The sequence below is a fragment of the Aquarana catesbeiana genome, linkage group LG01, assembly GCF_042186555.1.
Source record: "Aquarana catesbeiana isolate 2022-GZ linkage group LG01, ASM4218655v1, whole genome shotgun sequence".
Classification (NCBI taxonomy): domain Eukaryota; kingdom Metazoa; phylum Chordata; class Amphibia; order Anura; family Ranidae; genus Aquarana; species Aquarana catesbeiana.
The window spans coordinates 398,804,009-398,820,460 of record NC_133324.1 but is presented as its reverse complement, the minus strand read 5'-3'; the positions used below and the strand labels follow the sequence as shown (position 1 = coordinate 398,820,460).

The window sequence follows — 16,452 nt, the reverse complement described above, 5'->3', positions numbered from 1 at the left end:
AGCAGCATTGCATTAATATAATTTAATACTATTTCACATTTATTTATTCCTAATTTTTATTACAAGTAGTTTTATAGCACCGTCACTTTATGTAACACTTTACGTAGATATATTGTACATTCACATCAGTCCCTGCCCTCAGGGAGATCACAATCTAAGGTAATTAACTCACATACATATACTAGGGCCAATTGAGGCAGCAGCCAATTAACCTACCAGCATGTCTTTACAGTGTGGGAGGAAACAGAAGTACCCGGAGGAAACCCACAGGCACAGAGAGAACATGAAAAGTCTGTGCAGGTATTTCATCAACAGTTAGCAGATCCACACTTTCAAAAATGGAGAAACCTCTTATGCCCCGTTCACACGAAAATGTGTGATAGGACCTTGTTGTCGGAAATTCCGACCGTGTGTAGGCTCCATCACACATTTTCCATCGGATTTTCCGACACACAAAGTTTAAAGGGTAGGCTATAAAATTTTCCGACAACAAAATCCGTTGTCGGAAATTCCGATCGTATGTACACAAACCCGATGCACAAAGTGCCACGCATGCTCAGAATAAATAAAGAGATGAAAGCTATTGGTTACTGCCCTGTTTATAGTCCCGACGTACGTGTTTTACGTCACCGCCTTCAGAGCGATCGGATTTTCCGACAACTTTGTGTGACTGTGTGTATGCAAGACAAGTTTGAGCCAACATCCGTCGGAAAAAATCCTAGGATTTTGTTGTCGGAATGTCTGATCAATGTCTGACTGTGTTTACGGGGCATTAAACTGCATTTGACTAATTTTATAAAACTACGGTTGATGGAAAATTTTATTTTTTCACCCTAAATAACGATGAAAAAAGGAAAACTTAAATGTTAATGGATATTACTGCATGCATATATGAGGTTGGCATTGTTCATTATATTGTTTGTTGAGATTATGGTAATAATGGCAACAAGCCAACTTTGTATTGATGAATTATATACTGTAAAGTTATCCATTACCAGTGTGTATTGTCTATATATTGTTTATAGTGTGTATATACACAAATATATATTATTATTATTATTATTATACAGGATTTATATAGCGCCAACAGTTTACGTAGCGCTTTACAACTTGAGGGTAGACAGTACAAATACAATACACTTTGATACAGTAGGAATCAGAGGGCCCTGCTCCTTAGAGCTTACAATCTAAGAGGGAAGGTCAAAAGATACAAGAGGTAATAACTGTGGGTGATGTGCTGATTGAGAAGATAAATGTACAGTTGTTAGGTGGGGGCCAGATAGGCTTCTCTGAAGAGATGAGTTTTCAGGGATCGTCTGAAAGTGGATAAAGTAGGAGAAAATCGGACGGATTGGGGTAGAGCATTCCAGAGGATGTGGGAGGCTCTGGAGAAGTCCTGAAGGCGAGCATGGGATGAGGTGACAAGGGAGTTTGAGAGCAGGAGGTCTTGGGAGGAGCGAAGAGAACGATTAGGTTGGTATTTTGTGACTAGGTTAGAGATGTAGCTGGGGGCCAGGTTGTGGATGGCTTTGTAAGTTATAGTTAGTATCTTGAATTTAATTCGGTGACTGAGTGGCAGCCAATGGAGGGATTGGCAGAGGGGTGTAGCAGACGCTGAGCGGTTTGTGTGGTGGATGAGCCTGGCAGCAGCGTTCATGATGGACTGAAGTGGGGATAGCCTATTTAAAGGTAAACCAATGAGGAGGGAGTTGCAGTAGTCGAGGCGGGAGATGACCAGGGAGTGGATTAGAAGCTTTGTAGTGACATTGGTTAGGAAGGGGCGTATCTTGGAGATGTTGCGGAGATTGAGGCGGCAAGCTTTGGATAGTGATAGAATGTGGGGTCGAAAGGTTAGTTCGATAGTTGATAGTTGGGTTGATGGTTGAGCCGTTGATATTGACAGGGAAAGCAGGGGAAGTGGCACCTGAGGGAGGAAATATCATGAGCTCGGTTTTGGATAGGTTGAGTTTGAGGAAGTGATGTGACATCCAGGCTGATATGTCTGCTAGTAAGTTGGTAATGCGTGAGGAGACAGATGGAGAGAGCTGGGGGGTGGAGAGATAGATTTGGGTGTCATCAGCGTAGAGATGATATTGAAAGCCATGGGAGGCAATCAACTGACCCAAGGAGGTGGTGTAGATTGAGAAAAGGAGAGGTCCAAGAACAGAACCTTGGGGGACCCCAACGGAAAAAGGAAGAGGAGAGGAGGACGTAGAGTTGTAAGTGACACTGAAGGAGCGGTGTGATAGGTAGGATGAGAACCAGCGAAGAGTACAGTCACGGAGACCAAGGGAGTGGAGTTTTTTGAGGAGGAGGGGGTGGTCCACTGTGTCAAAGGCAGCAGAGAGATCCAGGAGAAGTAGTACAGAATAGTGTCCATTGGCTTTAGCCATTAGTAGGTCATTTGAGAGTTTAAGGAGAGCAGTTTCCGTGGAGTGTTGAGGGCGAAAACCAGACTGGAGGGGATCTAGAAGTTTATTCATGGTCAGATGGTCGCTTAGTCGGTTGTAGACCAGTCTTTCAAGAAGTTTGGAAGAGAAGGAGAGTAAGGAGATTGGACGTAAGTTGTTGAGATTGGTGGGGTCCAGTGAGGGCTTTTTTAGAATGGGGAAGACTAGCGCATGTTTTAGAGAGTTTGGGAAGATGCCACAGGAGAGGGAGAGGTTGAAAATGTGAGTTAGAGAGTGTAGAATCGAGTCAGAGGGTGAGCGTAGCATTTGCGAGGGAACAGGATCCAGGGGGCAAGTGGTTAGATGGGTGCTAGATAAAAGTTTAGCAACCTCAGTAATAGTAACAGGGTTGAATGAGGGAAGTAATGATTGTATCTGTGGACATGGGGTGTTGCATGGGGGAGGTTTTTTTTTGCGCATTTGTGATCTCCTCATGAATTGTATCAATCTTAGTTTTGAAGTGATTGGCAATCTCCTGGGCAGTGAGTGAATTGGTGGGTGGAGGCAGTGGAGGACAGAGTAGAGTATTGAAGGTAGAGAAGAGTTGACGTGGACTGGATGAGAAGGTGTTAATGAGTGTGATAAAGTAGGTCTGTTTGGCAGTGTGAAGGCAGGAGTAGTATTTTAGGAGGGCAGATTTATATTGTGTGAAGTCTTCCTGGATCTTAGTCTTATGCCACAGGCGCTCACGTTTTCAGAGACTTCTGGTGTCATCTGTTTGCCAGGGTTGTAGCAGTCGGGGCCTAATTCTGCGTGTAGTGAGGGGGGCAAGCTTGTCTAGGGAGGAAGACAGTGAGCTGTTGTAGATGAAAGTAGCTTGGTTGGGGCAGGACAGAGGTGATCAGTAGCAGAGTAGAGAAGGGTTGAGGTGGCGAAGGTTTCTACGGGTAACCGTTAGGCGGTTGGAGGGAGAAGAGGTGGAAGACAAGGAGAGAGCAAAACTAATAAGGTGGTGATCAGAGAGTGGGAGTGGATTGTTGGAAAGGTTGCACGGAGTGCACAGATAGGAGAAGGCAAGGTCAAGGGTGTTGCCGTTGGAGTGGGTAGGAGCCTGTATCCATTGCTTCAGGTCAAGCGATGAGGTGAGACTGAGAAGTATATATATATATATATATATATATATATATATATATATATATATATATCCCTTTCATGACTAAGCCTATTTTTGAAATTTGGTGTTTACAAGTTAAAATCCGTATTTTTTGCTAGAAAATGACTTAGAACCCCCAAACATTATATATATATTTTTTAGCAGAGAATCTAGAGAATAAAATGGCGATTGTTGCAATATTTTTTATCACACGGTATTTGTGCAGCGGTGTTTTAAACGCAAATTTTTGGAAAAGTGACACTTTCATGAATTTTAAAAACTCCAAACAGTAAAGTTACCCCAATTTTTTTGTATAATGTGAAAGATGATGTTACGCCGAGTAAATAGATACCAAACATGTCACCCTTTATAATTGCACGCACTCGTGGAATGGCGACGAACTACGGTACCTATGTATTTCCATAGGCGACGCTTTAAAATTTTTTTACGGTTACCAGGTTTGAGCTACAGAGGAGGTCTAGGGCTAGAATTATTGCTCTCGCTCTGACGATCGCGGCGATACCTCACATGTGTGGTTTGAACACCATTTACATATGCGGGCGCGACTTCCGTATGCGTTTTCTTCGCTGCGCGAGCTCGCGGGGACAGGGGCACTTTAAAAATTTTTTTTTTTTTTAATTTATTTTTGTACTTTATAAATTGTGTTTAAAAATTTTTTTTTTTTTTTTTACTTTTATTGCTGTCACAAGCAATGTAAACATCCCTTGTGACAGTAATAGGTGGTGACAGGTACTCTTTATGGAGGGATGGGGAGTCTAAAAGACCCCCCATCCCTCCTTTACACTTCAAAGTATTCAGATCGCCGAAAACGGCGATTCTGAATACTGTGTACTTTTTTAAATTCGGCGCCATTGGCAGCCGAGTAAACGGGAAGTGACGTCATGACGTCGCTTCCGCGTTTACAACGAGAAGGCTGGAACGAAGCCGCTCGCAGCTTCGTTCCAGCCCGCCCCCAGCCGCCGAAGGCAGCCGAATGGACACCGGGCCTCCCGATCGCACGGGAGGCCCGGTAACAGCGGCGGGAGGCGGCGGGAGGGGGGGGATGTTCCCTCCCGCTCCTCCGGTATAACAGCCGAGCGGCTTTTAGCCGCATCGGTTGTTATACTTGGGTAGCCGATCGCCCGCTGTAAACAACGGTACCGGGATGATGCCTGCAGCTGCGGGCATCATCCCGGTATAACCCCGGAAAGCCGAGTACGCATATCTGCGTACGGTCAGCGGGAAGGGGATATATATACACACACATATACATACACACACATACATATATATACAACTGTTCTATACACAACTGTTCTCCTCCATCCTATTATTTAAGACATAGCCACAATGAGCGATGCCGATACAAATGAATTGTGACAATATTTCAACCTGCAGGGTTTTTCTTAGTATGATTGTTGTATGCATTTATAAGACATTTTATTTTATGTTGAACTTATACATTATATGGCAATCTATTGTGTTGAAAATGACTGGTGGTATGCTATTTGGATCCCCTTTTTATATTTATTCTTGGTGTTTTGATACATTCCACCTGCATTGTGGGCCTTATCCTTGATGCTATTTGTGTCCTTTTTTTAGAAAAAAAAACCTTTCAATAAATATATTGAAACAGAATATTTACAGGTGACAATATGTAACTTACCAGGAGCTCAAAGAAGAACCATGCGTACTTGAAGACATTTTCCCTCACCATGTTCGTGCTAACTACCATCTGCAGAGCCAGTTCCTCATGAAAGTGCTTTTACAAAATATAAAAAAAAAATGATTCAATCAAAAATGCATTCATATACACATACTGAAAAATGTAAACTTTCCATTACGGTCTTATTCAAAATAGCACAGCAACAATGATTTATATGTGTAGTATTGTGTAGTGCATGATTCTGCCCAAAATGACAAATGAATTGCTTAGAATAAACCTCACGATTCTCAGGGCGTAACATCTACTAAAATTTACTAAAACTAGAGAGTGCAAAATCTGATTTATATGATTTATATGTGTAGTATTGTGTAGTGCACGATTCTGGCCAAAATGAGAATCGTGATTTTTTTGCTCAGAATAAAGATCACAATTCTCTCATTATCTTTCTCTTCAAATTTGTTTATTATTTTTTATATATATAGATTGACAAATTAAGTACATACAAGGATGGTGGTACAATATTCAAATCACAATAAAACTAAACATATTGATTTATAAACAGGATGATCAGTGCCCTGATTACATGCCCTGTTCTCCCCTGCGAGGAGATCCTGCTGATCGGCGCTCCTCGCCACACACTCTGTCAGTGTGAGGCGATGAGAGCCGATTACCGGCACTTCCTGTATTTACATGTAACAGGCTGTGATTGGACATAGCCGATCACATGGTTAAAGAGCTGCGTAAGCAAAACGGTTTAGAACAGAGAGGAGTTTAGGTGCTGTGAGATGACATGAAGAGTGATGTCATCTGCAAAAAGACATACTTTATGATGACATCAAGCTAATTCAATACCTTTTATGTTTGGATCAGATTTAATTAAAATGGGCCAAGGGTTCAATACGGAGTGCAAATAGGAGGGGGGAAAGAGGACATCCTAGACAGGTGCTTCTTCCAATAGGGAAAGGGTCAGATTTAAAACCAGAATATTTGATAAATGCATTTGGCTTGTCGTATAAAGATGAAATCCACTTCAAAAAATGCGGTCCAAACCCCCATTTTTGAAGAATATATTGTAAGTATGCCCATGAGATAGTGTCAAATGCTTTTCTTATATTGAGCAATAAAAAACACATAGGTAGACTTCTGGATTTAGCAACATGGGCGCTTAATGAAGCTCTATGAATATTATCACTTGCTTGGTTTGAGGGGGTAAACCCAACTTAATCTCAATAAATAAGTTCGCCTATTAATTGATTCAAGTGGATTGCAAGTATTTTAGCCAAAAGTTTACTGTCAATATTAAGAAGCGAAATAGGATGGTAATTTGTCCAAGAGGTTGTATCAGATTTAGATTTGGGAAGCATGGAAATTATGGCCATTAAGGATTCTGAATGAAAAAAGTGTCCCCTCAACAATGTATTGAAGGCCTCAGTTAGGATAGGAGATAATGTATCAGAAAATTTCTTGTAGTAGGAAGCAGAAAATCCATCTGGGCCAGGACGTTTATTAAGTTTTAAAGCTTTAATAGCCTCAATGACTTCTGTTGCAGAGATCGGACACTGGAGTTGTTAATGGTGGGTTTGTGAGAGTGTTGGTAGGGTAATTTGTGAAAAAAAGGGAATCAGCAGCAGCATGATCCAAATTATGGTTGGGCGATAATTTAGCAAGATTTGAGCGGAATGTGTGTAAAATTTTGACATACACAATTCATACAGTTTGAGTCGCACAGATGTCCTAGGTTTTTGCAGTGAGCGTAAGGTTCGAGCTAATAGGGTATCTCTGGTTTGTTTGATTTGAGATAATAAAGGTGTTGTGATTTATGTATTAATTTATCTGCAGAGTCAGTGAGAGTCAGTGAGGTCGAATTCTAAGCAGGCTCTATCAAGCTTAGCTTTTGTAGAATGGGAAGGAGAATTTGGGAATGCATCGTGACATTTTCAAATTTATTGGTGAAGGAGCTTACGCTCGCTTTTGAGATATGATGCCTGCCGGATAAGCGTACCTCGAATTACAGGTTCATGGGCTTCCCAAAGAGTGGTAGGGGAAATATTTGCAGAAGTGTTATTAACCACTTAAGGACTGAGCTTCTTTCTGAGATTTGTTGTTTACAAGTTAAAAACTGTTTGTTTTTTTTGCTAGAAAATTACTTAGAAACCCCCGAACATTATACGTTTTTTTCTAACACCCTAGAGAATAAAATGGCGGTTATTGCAATATTTTCTGTCACACCGTATTTGCGTGTATTTGGAAAAAATACACTTTTTGAATTAAAAAATAAGACAACAGTAAAGTTAGCCCAATTTTTTTATAATGCGAAAGATAATGTTACGCCGAGTAAATTGATACCCAACATGTCACGCTTCAAAATTGCACCCACTCGTGGAATGGCGACAAACTTTTACCCTTAAAAATCTCCATAGGCAACGTTTAAAACATTGTACAGGTTGCATGTTTTAAGGTACAGAGGAGATCTAGGGCTAGAATTATTGCTCTCACTCTACCAATTGTGGCAATACCTCACATGTGTGGTTTGAACACAGTTTTCATATGCGGGCGCTACTCATGTATGCGTTTCACTTCTGCATGCGAGTTCGTTGGGACGGGGCGCGTATACATTTTTTTTTATTATTATTTATTTTACCTTTTATTTTTACACTGTTTAAAAAAAAAAAAAAAAGTCACTTTTATTCCTATTACAAGAAATGTAAATATCCCTTGTAATAGAAAAAAGCATGACAGGACCTCTTGAATATGAGATCTGGGGTCAAAAAGACCTCAGATCTCATATTTACACTAAAATGCAATTAAAAAAAAAATTGTAATTTAAAAAATGTATTTAAAAAAATTGGCCCTTTAAGAGCTGTGGGCGGAAGTGAGGATTTGACGTCGCTTCCACCCAGCAATTGTATGGAGATGGTGGGGGCCATCTTCCCCTCACTCGTCTCCATACCTGACACGAGAACAGACGCGTTTGCCTCCGCAGCTGCCGACGGCTCCAGTAAGCGGCGGAGGGCACCAGATCGCGTCGGGAGGGGGGGCCCTCTCCCACCACCGATAAAAGTGATCTTGCGTCGAATCCGCCGCAGAGACCACTTTTATCCTGTAGCGGACCGCCCGCTGAAGACGGGGATACCGGGCTATTGCAGCTAGCTGCTGCCATAACAACAATATCCTCCTCCAAACAGCCGCCGTATAACGACGGCGGGCGGTCCGTAAGTGGTTAATGAGATAATCATTGAGAGCATGTTTAACCACTTTAAGACCAGACACCACAGTTGTACTGCGGCAGGTTGGCAAACCGCCATCATTGTACATCGGTCACTTTAAGAGGAATAGGGGACACGCGGCGCCGGAGCCGATGCGTGTGGATCGCTCCACAGAGAGACAGAACAGGAATCTGTCAACGGAAACAGACAGATCTACGTTCTGTCAGGAGAGTAGAGAAAGATCTACTGTTCCTAGTGATCAGGAACAGCGATCTATCTCTATTCCCTGTCACTACACTGCCCCCACAATTAGAAACACTTCCCTAGGGAACACCAGTGACATTTACACCATAATCAGTGGCTATTTTTAGCACTGATCGCTGTATAAATGCCAGTGGTCCCAAAAAAGTGTCAAAAGTGTCAATTTTTTCAAATTGCCTCAGAACAGAAGAATAAGCATGGTCTGTAAAAGATGTCATTTGTGAAGTTTGTATAGATTAATCTGAGTCATTATTTCCCCCCTGTGTTGCCACAGATACTTTAGAGCGCTGAGAGGATTTCACTGAGTGGAAGGTACCAGGGGGAGGGGATGCAGCTAGTGCGGTATAATATGGCAGAAACATCCCTTCAGGAGCAGAGGTCTAATCTCTGCTCAGTCAGGCTCCGCCCATGCGCCTCCTGCTGCATAAAATCATCTTTCACATTATACAAAAAAATTGGGCTAACTTTACGGTTTAGTTTTTTTTTTTTAAATTCATTAAAGTGTATTTTTTTAAATAATTGCGTTTGAAAAACAGCTGCTTAAATATAGTGCAACATAAAATATTGCAACGACCGCCATTTTATTCTCTAGGTTCTCTGCTAAAAAAATATATATATATAATGTTTGGGGGTTCTAAGTAGTTTTCTAGCAAAAAATACTGATTATAACTTGTAAGCAACAAATATCAGAAATAGGCTTATGCAGCGTATACACGGTCAGACTTTTCGACCAGACTTGTCCGACGGACCAAATCCGGCGAACAATCCGATCGTGTGTGGGCTTCACCGGACCTTCAGCGGACTTTTCTAGTCGCAAATCTGACGGACTTTAGATTTGGAACATGCTTCAAATCTTTACGTCGTAACTCTGCCAGACCCAGAAATCCGCTCGTCTGTATGCTAGTCCGACGGACAAAAACTGACGCTAGGGCAGTTATTGGCTACTGGCTATCAACTTCCTTATTTTAGTCTGGTGTACGTCATCACGTACGAATCCGTCGGACTTTGGTGTGATCGTGTGTAGGCAAGTCCATTCGTTAAAAAGTCCGTCAGAAGTCCGCTGGAAAGTCTGTCGGACCAGTCCGGTCGAAAAGTCCGACCGTGTGTACGCGGCATTAGGCATGAAAGGGCTATGTACATCTGTTACCAAACACAACATTCAAGTAAGACAATGCTGTTGATTACCTTAGGAGGAGATTTAGGATTTTTTTTAAACAGATTAAAATAAGACTCCTGCTGTCATAGATCAATAAGGATTTTGCAATTGTATGAAAATATTGATAGAAAACAATCTGTCGGTTTATAAATGTGAGCAATCTATCAGATCCTATCATTTAATCAATCTGAATTATGACCAGTTATCTAACATACAAACAGTTTAGAACCAACAAAACTCCACCACAGCCAATCAACTTGGCAGAGACTTGGTTTGTGATTTTTATTCAGTTTGATAAGTTTAGACACATGAAAATGATCGACTTAAAATGATCATATTGATATGTGTAAGGTCATCATAACAGACCACCGTGATAAGTAGACTGATAAACCTAAACTTATACCACCAGAGAAAAGTGAAATTCAGTAACAAAGCAAAAACAGTGGCAGATCTGAGGACACAAGACAAGCAAGTCCTGCAGGTGTCCTGATAAGAAACATTAGATTAATATGCAAGATTGATTTTTTTTTATAAAATAAATATATTTACACATTGCAACTAAATATACAAGTCAAACTCTAATGCCGCGTACACACGGTCAGACTTTCCGACGTAAAATGTGCGAACGGAGCTAGTTGTCGGAAATTCCGACCGTGTGTAGGCTCCATCGGAATTTCCATAGCACAAAATTTGAGATCTGGTTCTCATATTTTCCGACAACAAAATCCGTTTGCGCAAATTCCGATCGTGTGTACACAATTCCGACGTACAAAGTGCCACGCATGCTCGGAATCAAGCAGAAGAGCCACACTGGCTATTGAACTTCATTTTCCTAGGCTCGTCGTACGTGTTGTACGTCACCGCGTTCTTGACGTTCGGAAATTCCGACAACTTTGTGTGACCGTGTGTATGCAAGACAAGTTTGAGCCAACATCCGTCGAAAAAAATCCATGGATTTTGTTTTCGGAATGTCCGATCAATGTCTGATCATGTGTACGGGGCATTAGGCTGCATTCACCCTTGAGTGTTTTCAGCTCATTAAAAACGCTCATCTCAAAAGTTCCAAAACGCCCAACAAGCAAAATCCCATTTATTTAAATGGCCCCTGTTCACATCTGAGCGTTCTGTCGCCTGAAGCAAAATGCCTGAAGCTCAAAAAAGTACATGAGCTTCTTTTTAGGCAGATTACAGGCGTTTTACTGCTTTTTACATTGGTGACCTTTGGACTTCAAAATGCCTGTACAAAAACACTGCAAAAACTCAGCAAAAACGCCCTAAAAAAACGCCTGAAAACGATACTCTCAGGTGTGAATGCAGCCTTATTTTTACACATACACTCAAATCAATTTAACAAACACTGCACAAACATTGACATCAAAGGAGAAGCTGCATACCAAAAACTTGGCTCACTAAATTATCATTCAGCCATTTAAGCAACACAGTTCATCCCTGCCTGGAGACCACTCCTCCCTGACATGTTTCATCCTTACAGGCTTAGTCATAGAAATGATGTGTAAGATAAGGTTGGCCATAGACAGTTCATTATTTTTCAATCAGCCAGCGGGGACTCCTCCGCTGTCATAATACAGTGGTCAGTGACTGCAACCGATTGGCTGCAAACCACTGATCGGCAAATGTTTTTCAACAGTCCTGGTTGACAGAGGTCCATCTTTAGATCGACTTCCGATGAGCAGTGACAGTTGTGCTCATAAGTTTACATACCCTGACAGAATTTATGATTTCTTGGCCATTTTTTCAGAGAATATGAATGATAACACAAAAACATTTCTTTCATTAATGGTTAGTGTTTGGCTCAAGCCATTTATTATCAATCAACTGTGTTTACTCTTTTTAAATCGTAATGACAACAGAAACTACCCAAATGACCCTGATCAAAAGTACCCTGGAATGTTTGGCCTTGTACAGACACAGAAGGTGGCACACACAGGTTAAAATGGCAATTAAAGGTTAAAGTCCCACATTTGTGGCTTTTTAAATCACAATTAGTGTCTGTGTATAAATAGTCAATGAGTTTTTTAGCTTTCAAATGGATGCACTAAGCAGGCTAGACACTGAGCCATGAGGAGGTAGAAAAGAACAGTCAAAAGACCTGCGTAACAAGGTAATGCAACTTTACAAAGATGGAAAAGGATATAAAAAGATATCCAAAGCCTTGAATATGCCAGTCAGTACTGTTTAATCACGTATTATGAAGTGGAAAATTAGAGGCTCTTTTGATACCAAGCCAAGGTCAGGTAGACCAAGAAAGATTGCAGCCATAACTTGCGGAAGAATTGCTCAGGAAAAACCCACAGGTAACCGCAGGAGAAATACAGGCTGCTCTCCAAAAAAACTTGTGGTTGTTTTTAAGGAGCACAATTCAACGATACTTGAACAAAAAAGAGCTGCATGGTTGAGCTGCCAGAAGGAAGCCTTTACTGCGCCCATGCCACAAAAAAGCCAATGAGGCATGTCAAGGTGTTGGGCATATTGTAACCAGGCTTTTTTGTGGAACTTGTACAGTAAAGGCTTCTTTCTGGCAACTTGACCATGCAGCTCTTTTTTGTTCAAGTATCATCGTATTGTGCTCCTTAAAAACAACCACACCATCTTTTTCCAGAGCAGCCTGTATTTCTCCTGAGGTTACCTGTGGGTTTTTCTTTGTATCCCAAACAGTTCCTGTGGCAGTTGTGGCTGAAATCCTTCTTGATCTACCTGACCTTGGCTTGGTATCAAGAGATCCCTAAATTTTCCACTTCTTATTAAGTGATTGAACAGTACCGACTGGCATATTCAAGGCTTTGTATATCTTTTTATATCCTTTTCCATCTTTGTAAAGTTTCATTACCTTGTTATGCAGGTCTTTTGACTGTTCTTTTCTACCTCCTCATGGCTCAGTGTCTAGCCTGTTTAGTGCATCCATGTGAGAGCTAAAAAACTCATTGACTATTTATATTCAGACGCTAATTGTGATTTAAAAGGCCACAAATGTGGGAGATTAACCTATAATTGCAATTTAAACCTGTGTGTGCCACCTTCTGTACCAAGGCCAAACATTCCAGGGTATGTAAACTTTTGATCAGGGTCATTTGGGTAGTTTGTTGTCATTATGATTTAAAAAGCGTAAACAGAGAATCATTCATATTCTCTGAAAAATGGCCAAGAAATCATAAATTCTGCCTCTGTCTTATGAGCACAACTGTATGTAGCTTGAATGGCTGAACAGAAATTTACTGGTCCAAGTTATGTCATCGGTGTGCGGCTTCTCCTTTTATGTCAGTGTATCTTTACAGAGTTAGGACAAGCACCTTAGACTGGCACCCATTCAGCTTTGCAGCAGTGGAGGCTTGGAGTGGTGACTCCTGCAAGACTCACTGTAAAATAAATTATTTAGAACACAGAAAAAATCCAATCTGTTTATCAATATTAGTAGATACATATTAATTTTCCATCCCTGAATATGTTTTCCATCATTTTCATCAGCTTGGATAAACAAGAGATAAATACATTTTTAGCTGTAATGGAAGTAAATGCCCTGATATTAAAATATAGAGCCCATCAATTTACATAAGCTCCACAGATGATGGAAGAAAATGCCCTGAAATTCCAATATGGAGCCCAGAAATTTAGATATATTCCACAGACGATGAATACATTTTCAGCTGTGAAGGAACAAAATGATCTAATATTCTACTATGGAGTCCAGATATGAAATGTTTACAATACCTTTTTGCTGGATGGCCTTGTGCTGGAAACAACAGACTGCAAGTCATTACTGGATTCAACAAAATAAGACATGCGATTGCAGGTCCGACTAGAAGCCTAAAGCAAATTACCAGAACACCAGCAATTAGAGACTGAAGATGACAACATGCATTAACTACATACAACATATACCAGTATGAAGGCTGAAGGCCTACCAAGACAGTCTACCACCATAAACATGTACAGTTTAATTTTTCCATTGGCAATGGTTAACTGAAACGTGGAGATCCATGCAACTTTGATTACACATGTACATGGACAATATCAAAAAGGCACGTCACATCAAATAGGGAGGTCTGATGCAGCCTTGGCTCCGCTTTTTCCTATTTGTTGCTCAGCCAGTCATGTGATCTATGCACCCCTGCCAGAGCTAGGTCTTGGCCAATGTAAGAAAAAGAGAGAAAAAAGAGAGCGCACCAGCCTAGTGCATTATCCTTGGCAAGTTTATTAGATTAAAAACAAGATAAAAGCTACTCACAAAAGTCGCAGGTAAAATTGCATATCAAACGCACAGAGGCAATAGTTCCAGTGGTAGGCAGCTGTCCAGGTCCCAGGAGGGGGGCACACGGACCGCCGCTGGCTTACGCGTTTCAAAGGTTTGACCTTCTTCCTCAGAGCCTTAGTGGTGGCAGTCTCCTGCCGACTTTTTATATACACATGTTAAGCTGAAGCAGACTGATCAGGTTGGTATCGGGGCTCCTCCCTTAATTGATGGGCGGTCCTCTGGGGGGGGGGGAGGGGGGGTTTTTTTTTTTTTGAATCTTGTTTTTATCCCGACTTTTGTGAGTAGCTTTTATCTTGTTTTTAATCTAATAAACTTGCCAAGGATAATGCACTAGGCTGGTGCGCTCTCTTTTTTCTCTCTTTTTCTTTCAATACTAGGACAATCCCATCCTTTGAGAGCAGCAAAGCCGAAGTTCATAGTCCCTCTTGAACTTTTTTAGCCAACACACCAGTGCGCAAGAGTATTTCTTTCGTTTTTCTTGGCCAATGTAGCCTGATCCAGGACATGCCTTAGGCCTTAGGCAGGCCATACATGGTGCAAATGTTTTTCCTGCAACCACAGCTTGCAGGAAAGAAATTTGCACAATTTCCACATCAACACAGACAGTGTTGACAGGGCAATCAGCAATTGTCTTCTCCCGGTTGGGGGTGGACAGGGGAAGCTGTCCCCGCCGGGAGAAGACAGTGATTGTTGCTAGTGGCTATAGCAGACGAGAACCGGCTGAGATTTGAACTGTGTATGGTCCGCCTTGGCTTATGACTGGACAATGGAGTAGCAGAAGTACACTGTTTATCACGTCCTAAGTGTACACCATTAGCAGGGGCCGCCCCCCTAATCCATGCGCCAGGCCCCTAAACTACATGCAGGGCGCCACACACATGGATTGCAACGGGGTTTTTTTTCCCAATCTTTATATTGATTTTTAACGTAATGAACAAACAAAAGATAAACAGCATCTGTTATACATTCGGACACTGTCGAGAAAATCACATGGATGAATTCTTATGTTACAACTAGGCAGGGGAGTTGCTAGGTGGCAAAAAGGCCAGGGGCTTCAGCCCGAAGTCCAAGGCCAGCACGGGCGTGGGGGTTACGGCGGCGTTAGTGGCACAGGGTTTTTTGGCTGGGCGGTGGGGTTGTGTGGCGGGGGTAAGCTCTCTTGCTGGTTGCTGCCTGGCTTACCAATGCCCATCAATGCTGACCACTAAACTCACCTGGCTACCTACCTGACATACACTGACCTATCTGACATACATACACTGATCTACCTACCTGGCACGCACTGACCTACCTACCTGGCACGCACTGACCTACCTGACATACACTGACCTACCTACTGGACACACACTGACCTACCTGACATATATACACTGACCTACCTGACACACACTGACCTACCTGACACACACTACTGACCTACCTGACACACACTACTGACCTACATGACACACACTACTGACCTACATGACACACACTGACCTACCTGACACACACTGACATACCTTACTGACCTACATGACACACACTGACCTACCTGATACACACTGACCTACATGACACACACTGACCTACCTGACACACACTGACCTACCTGACACACACTGACCAACCTGACACACACTGACCTACCTGACACACACTGACCTACCTGACATACATATACTGACCTACATACACTGACGGTAGTGACACACACTGACCTGCCTGACCAGGAGACTTCATATGTCCTGCAGCAGCAGCTCAGCTTAGCCGTGGTGTGCGGTGTGCCCATAATCACAGCAGGCAGCCAGAGGAGACAAAAACAGAACATTCCATAGCTCAACTCACCAACCAGTCTGCCAACTGACCAAATTAACCTGTCCAACAGTCCGTGTTAAAAACAGGGATTTAGTTAGCACGCATTTGCAAACGCATGCATAAGCTACTGCAGCTTATGCATGTGTTTGCAAATGCGTACTAACTAAACCGATGTTTTTAACACAGACTGTTGGACAGGTTAATATGGTCAGTTGGCAGACTGGTTGGTGAGTTGAGCTATGGAATGTTCTGTTTTTGTCTTTCATGTGATAGCCCTTCCATGTGCTCCATGCTGTGAAGGCCAGTTTTAGGTGGGGCAGGGGCCATTTGTTTGTTAGCCGGAGAAGGAGAGGAGAGAGGAGACCTGCTATGTGACTCGGCCGCGCTTGGGATCAGATCGTTCCCTGCTCAGCAGCGCTCGGGGCTACTACTACAGTTATGCATCCCTGAGACCGGGGGCTTTTTGGGAACCCATTTGGGGCTCCAGCCCCCCTCCTGACGCCACTGCAACTAGGAAACTATGCATTAAGGTGAAAAGACTTCCGACTATACC

General features: G+C 42.2%; 1 protein-coding gene across 2 annotated transcripts in view; it reads right to left on the bottom strand.

The window, feature by feature from the left end:
* DOCK8 (dedicator of cytokinesis 8) overlaps positions 1–16,452 on the bottom strand; it is a 229,135-nt gene that overhangs the window by 75,295 nt on the left and 137,388 nt on the right. For both annotated transcript variants that reach the window (XM_073634844.1, XM_073634849.1), the window contains 2 exons: positions 13,559–13,654; positions 5,210–5,305 (listed from right to left, as the gene is read on the bottom strand). In XM_073634844.1, coding sequence (XP_073490945.1) covers positions 5,210–5,305; positions 13,559–13,654 — 192 coding nt within the window. The remainder of the gene's footprint in view (positions 1–5,209; positions 5,306–13,558; positions 13,655–16,452) is intronic.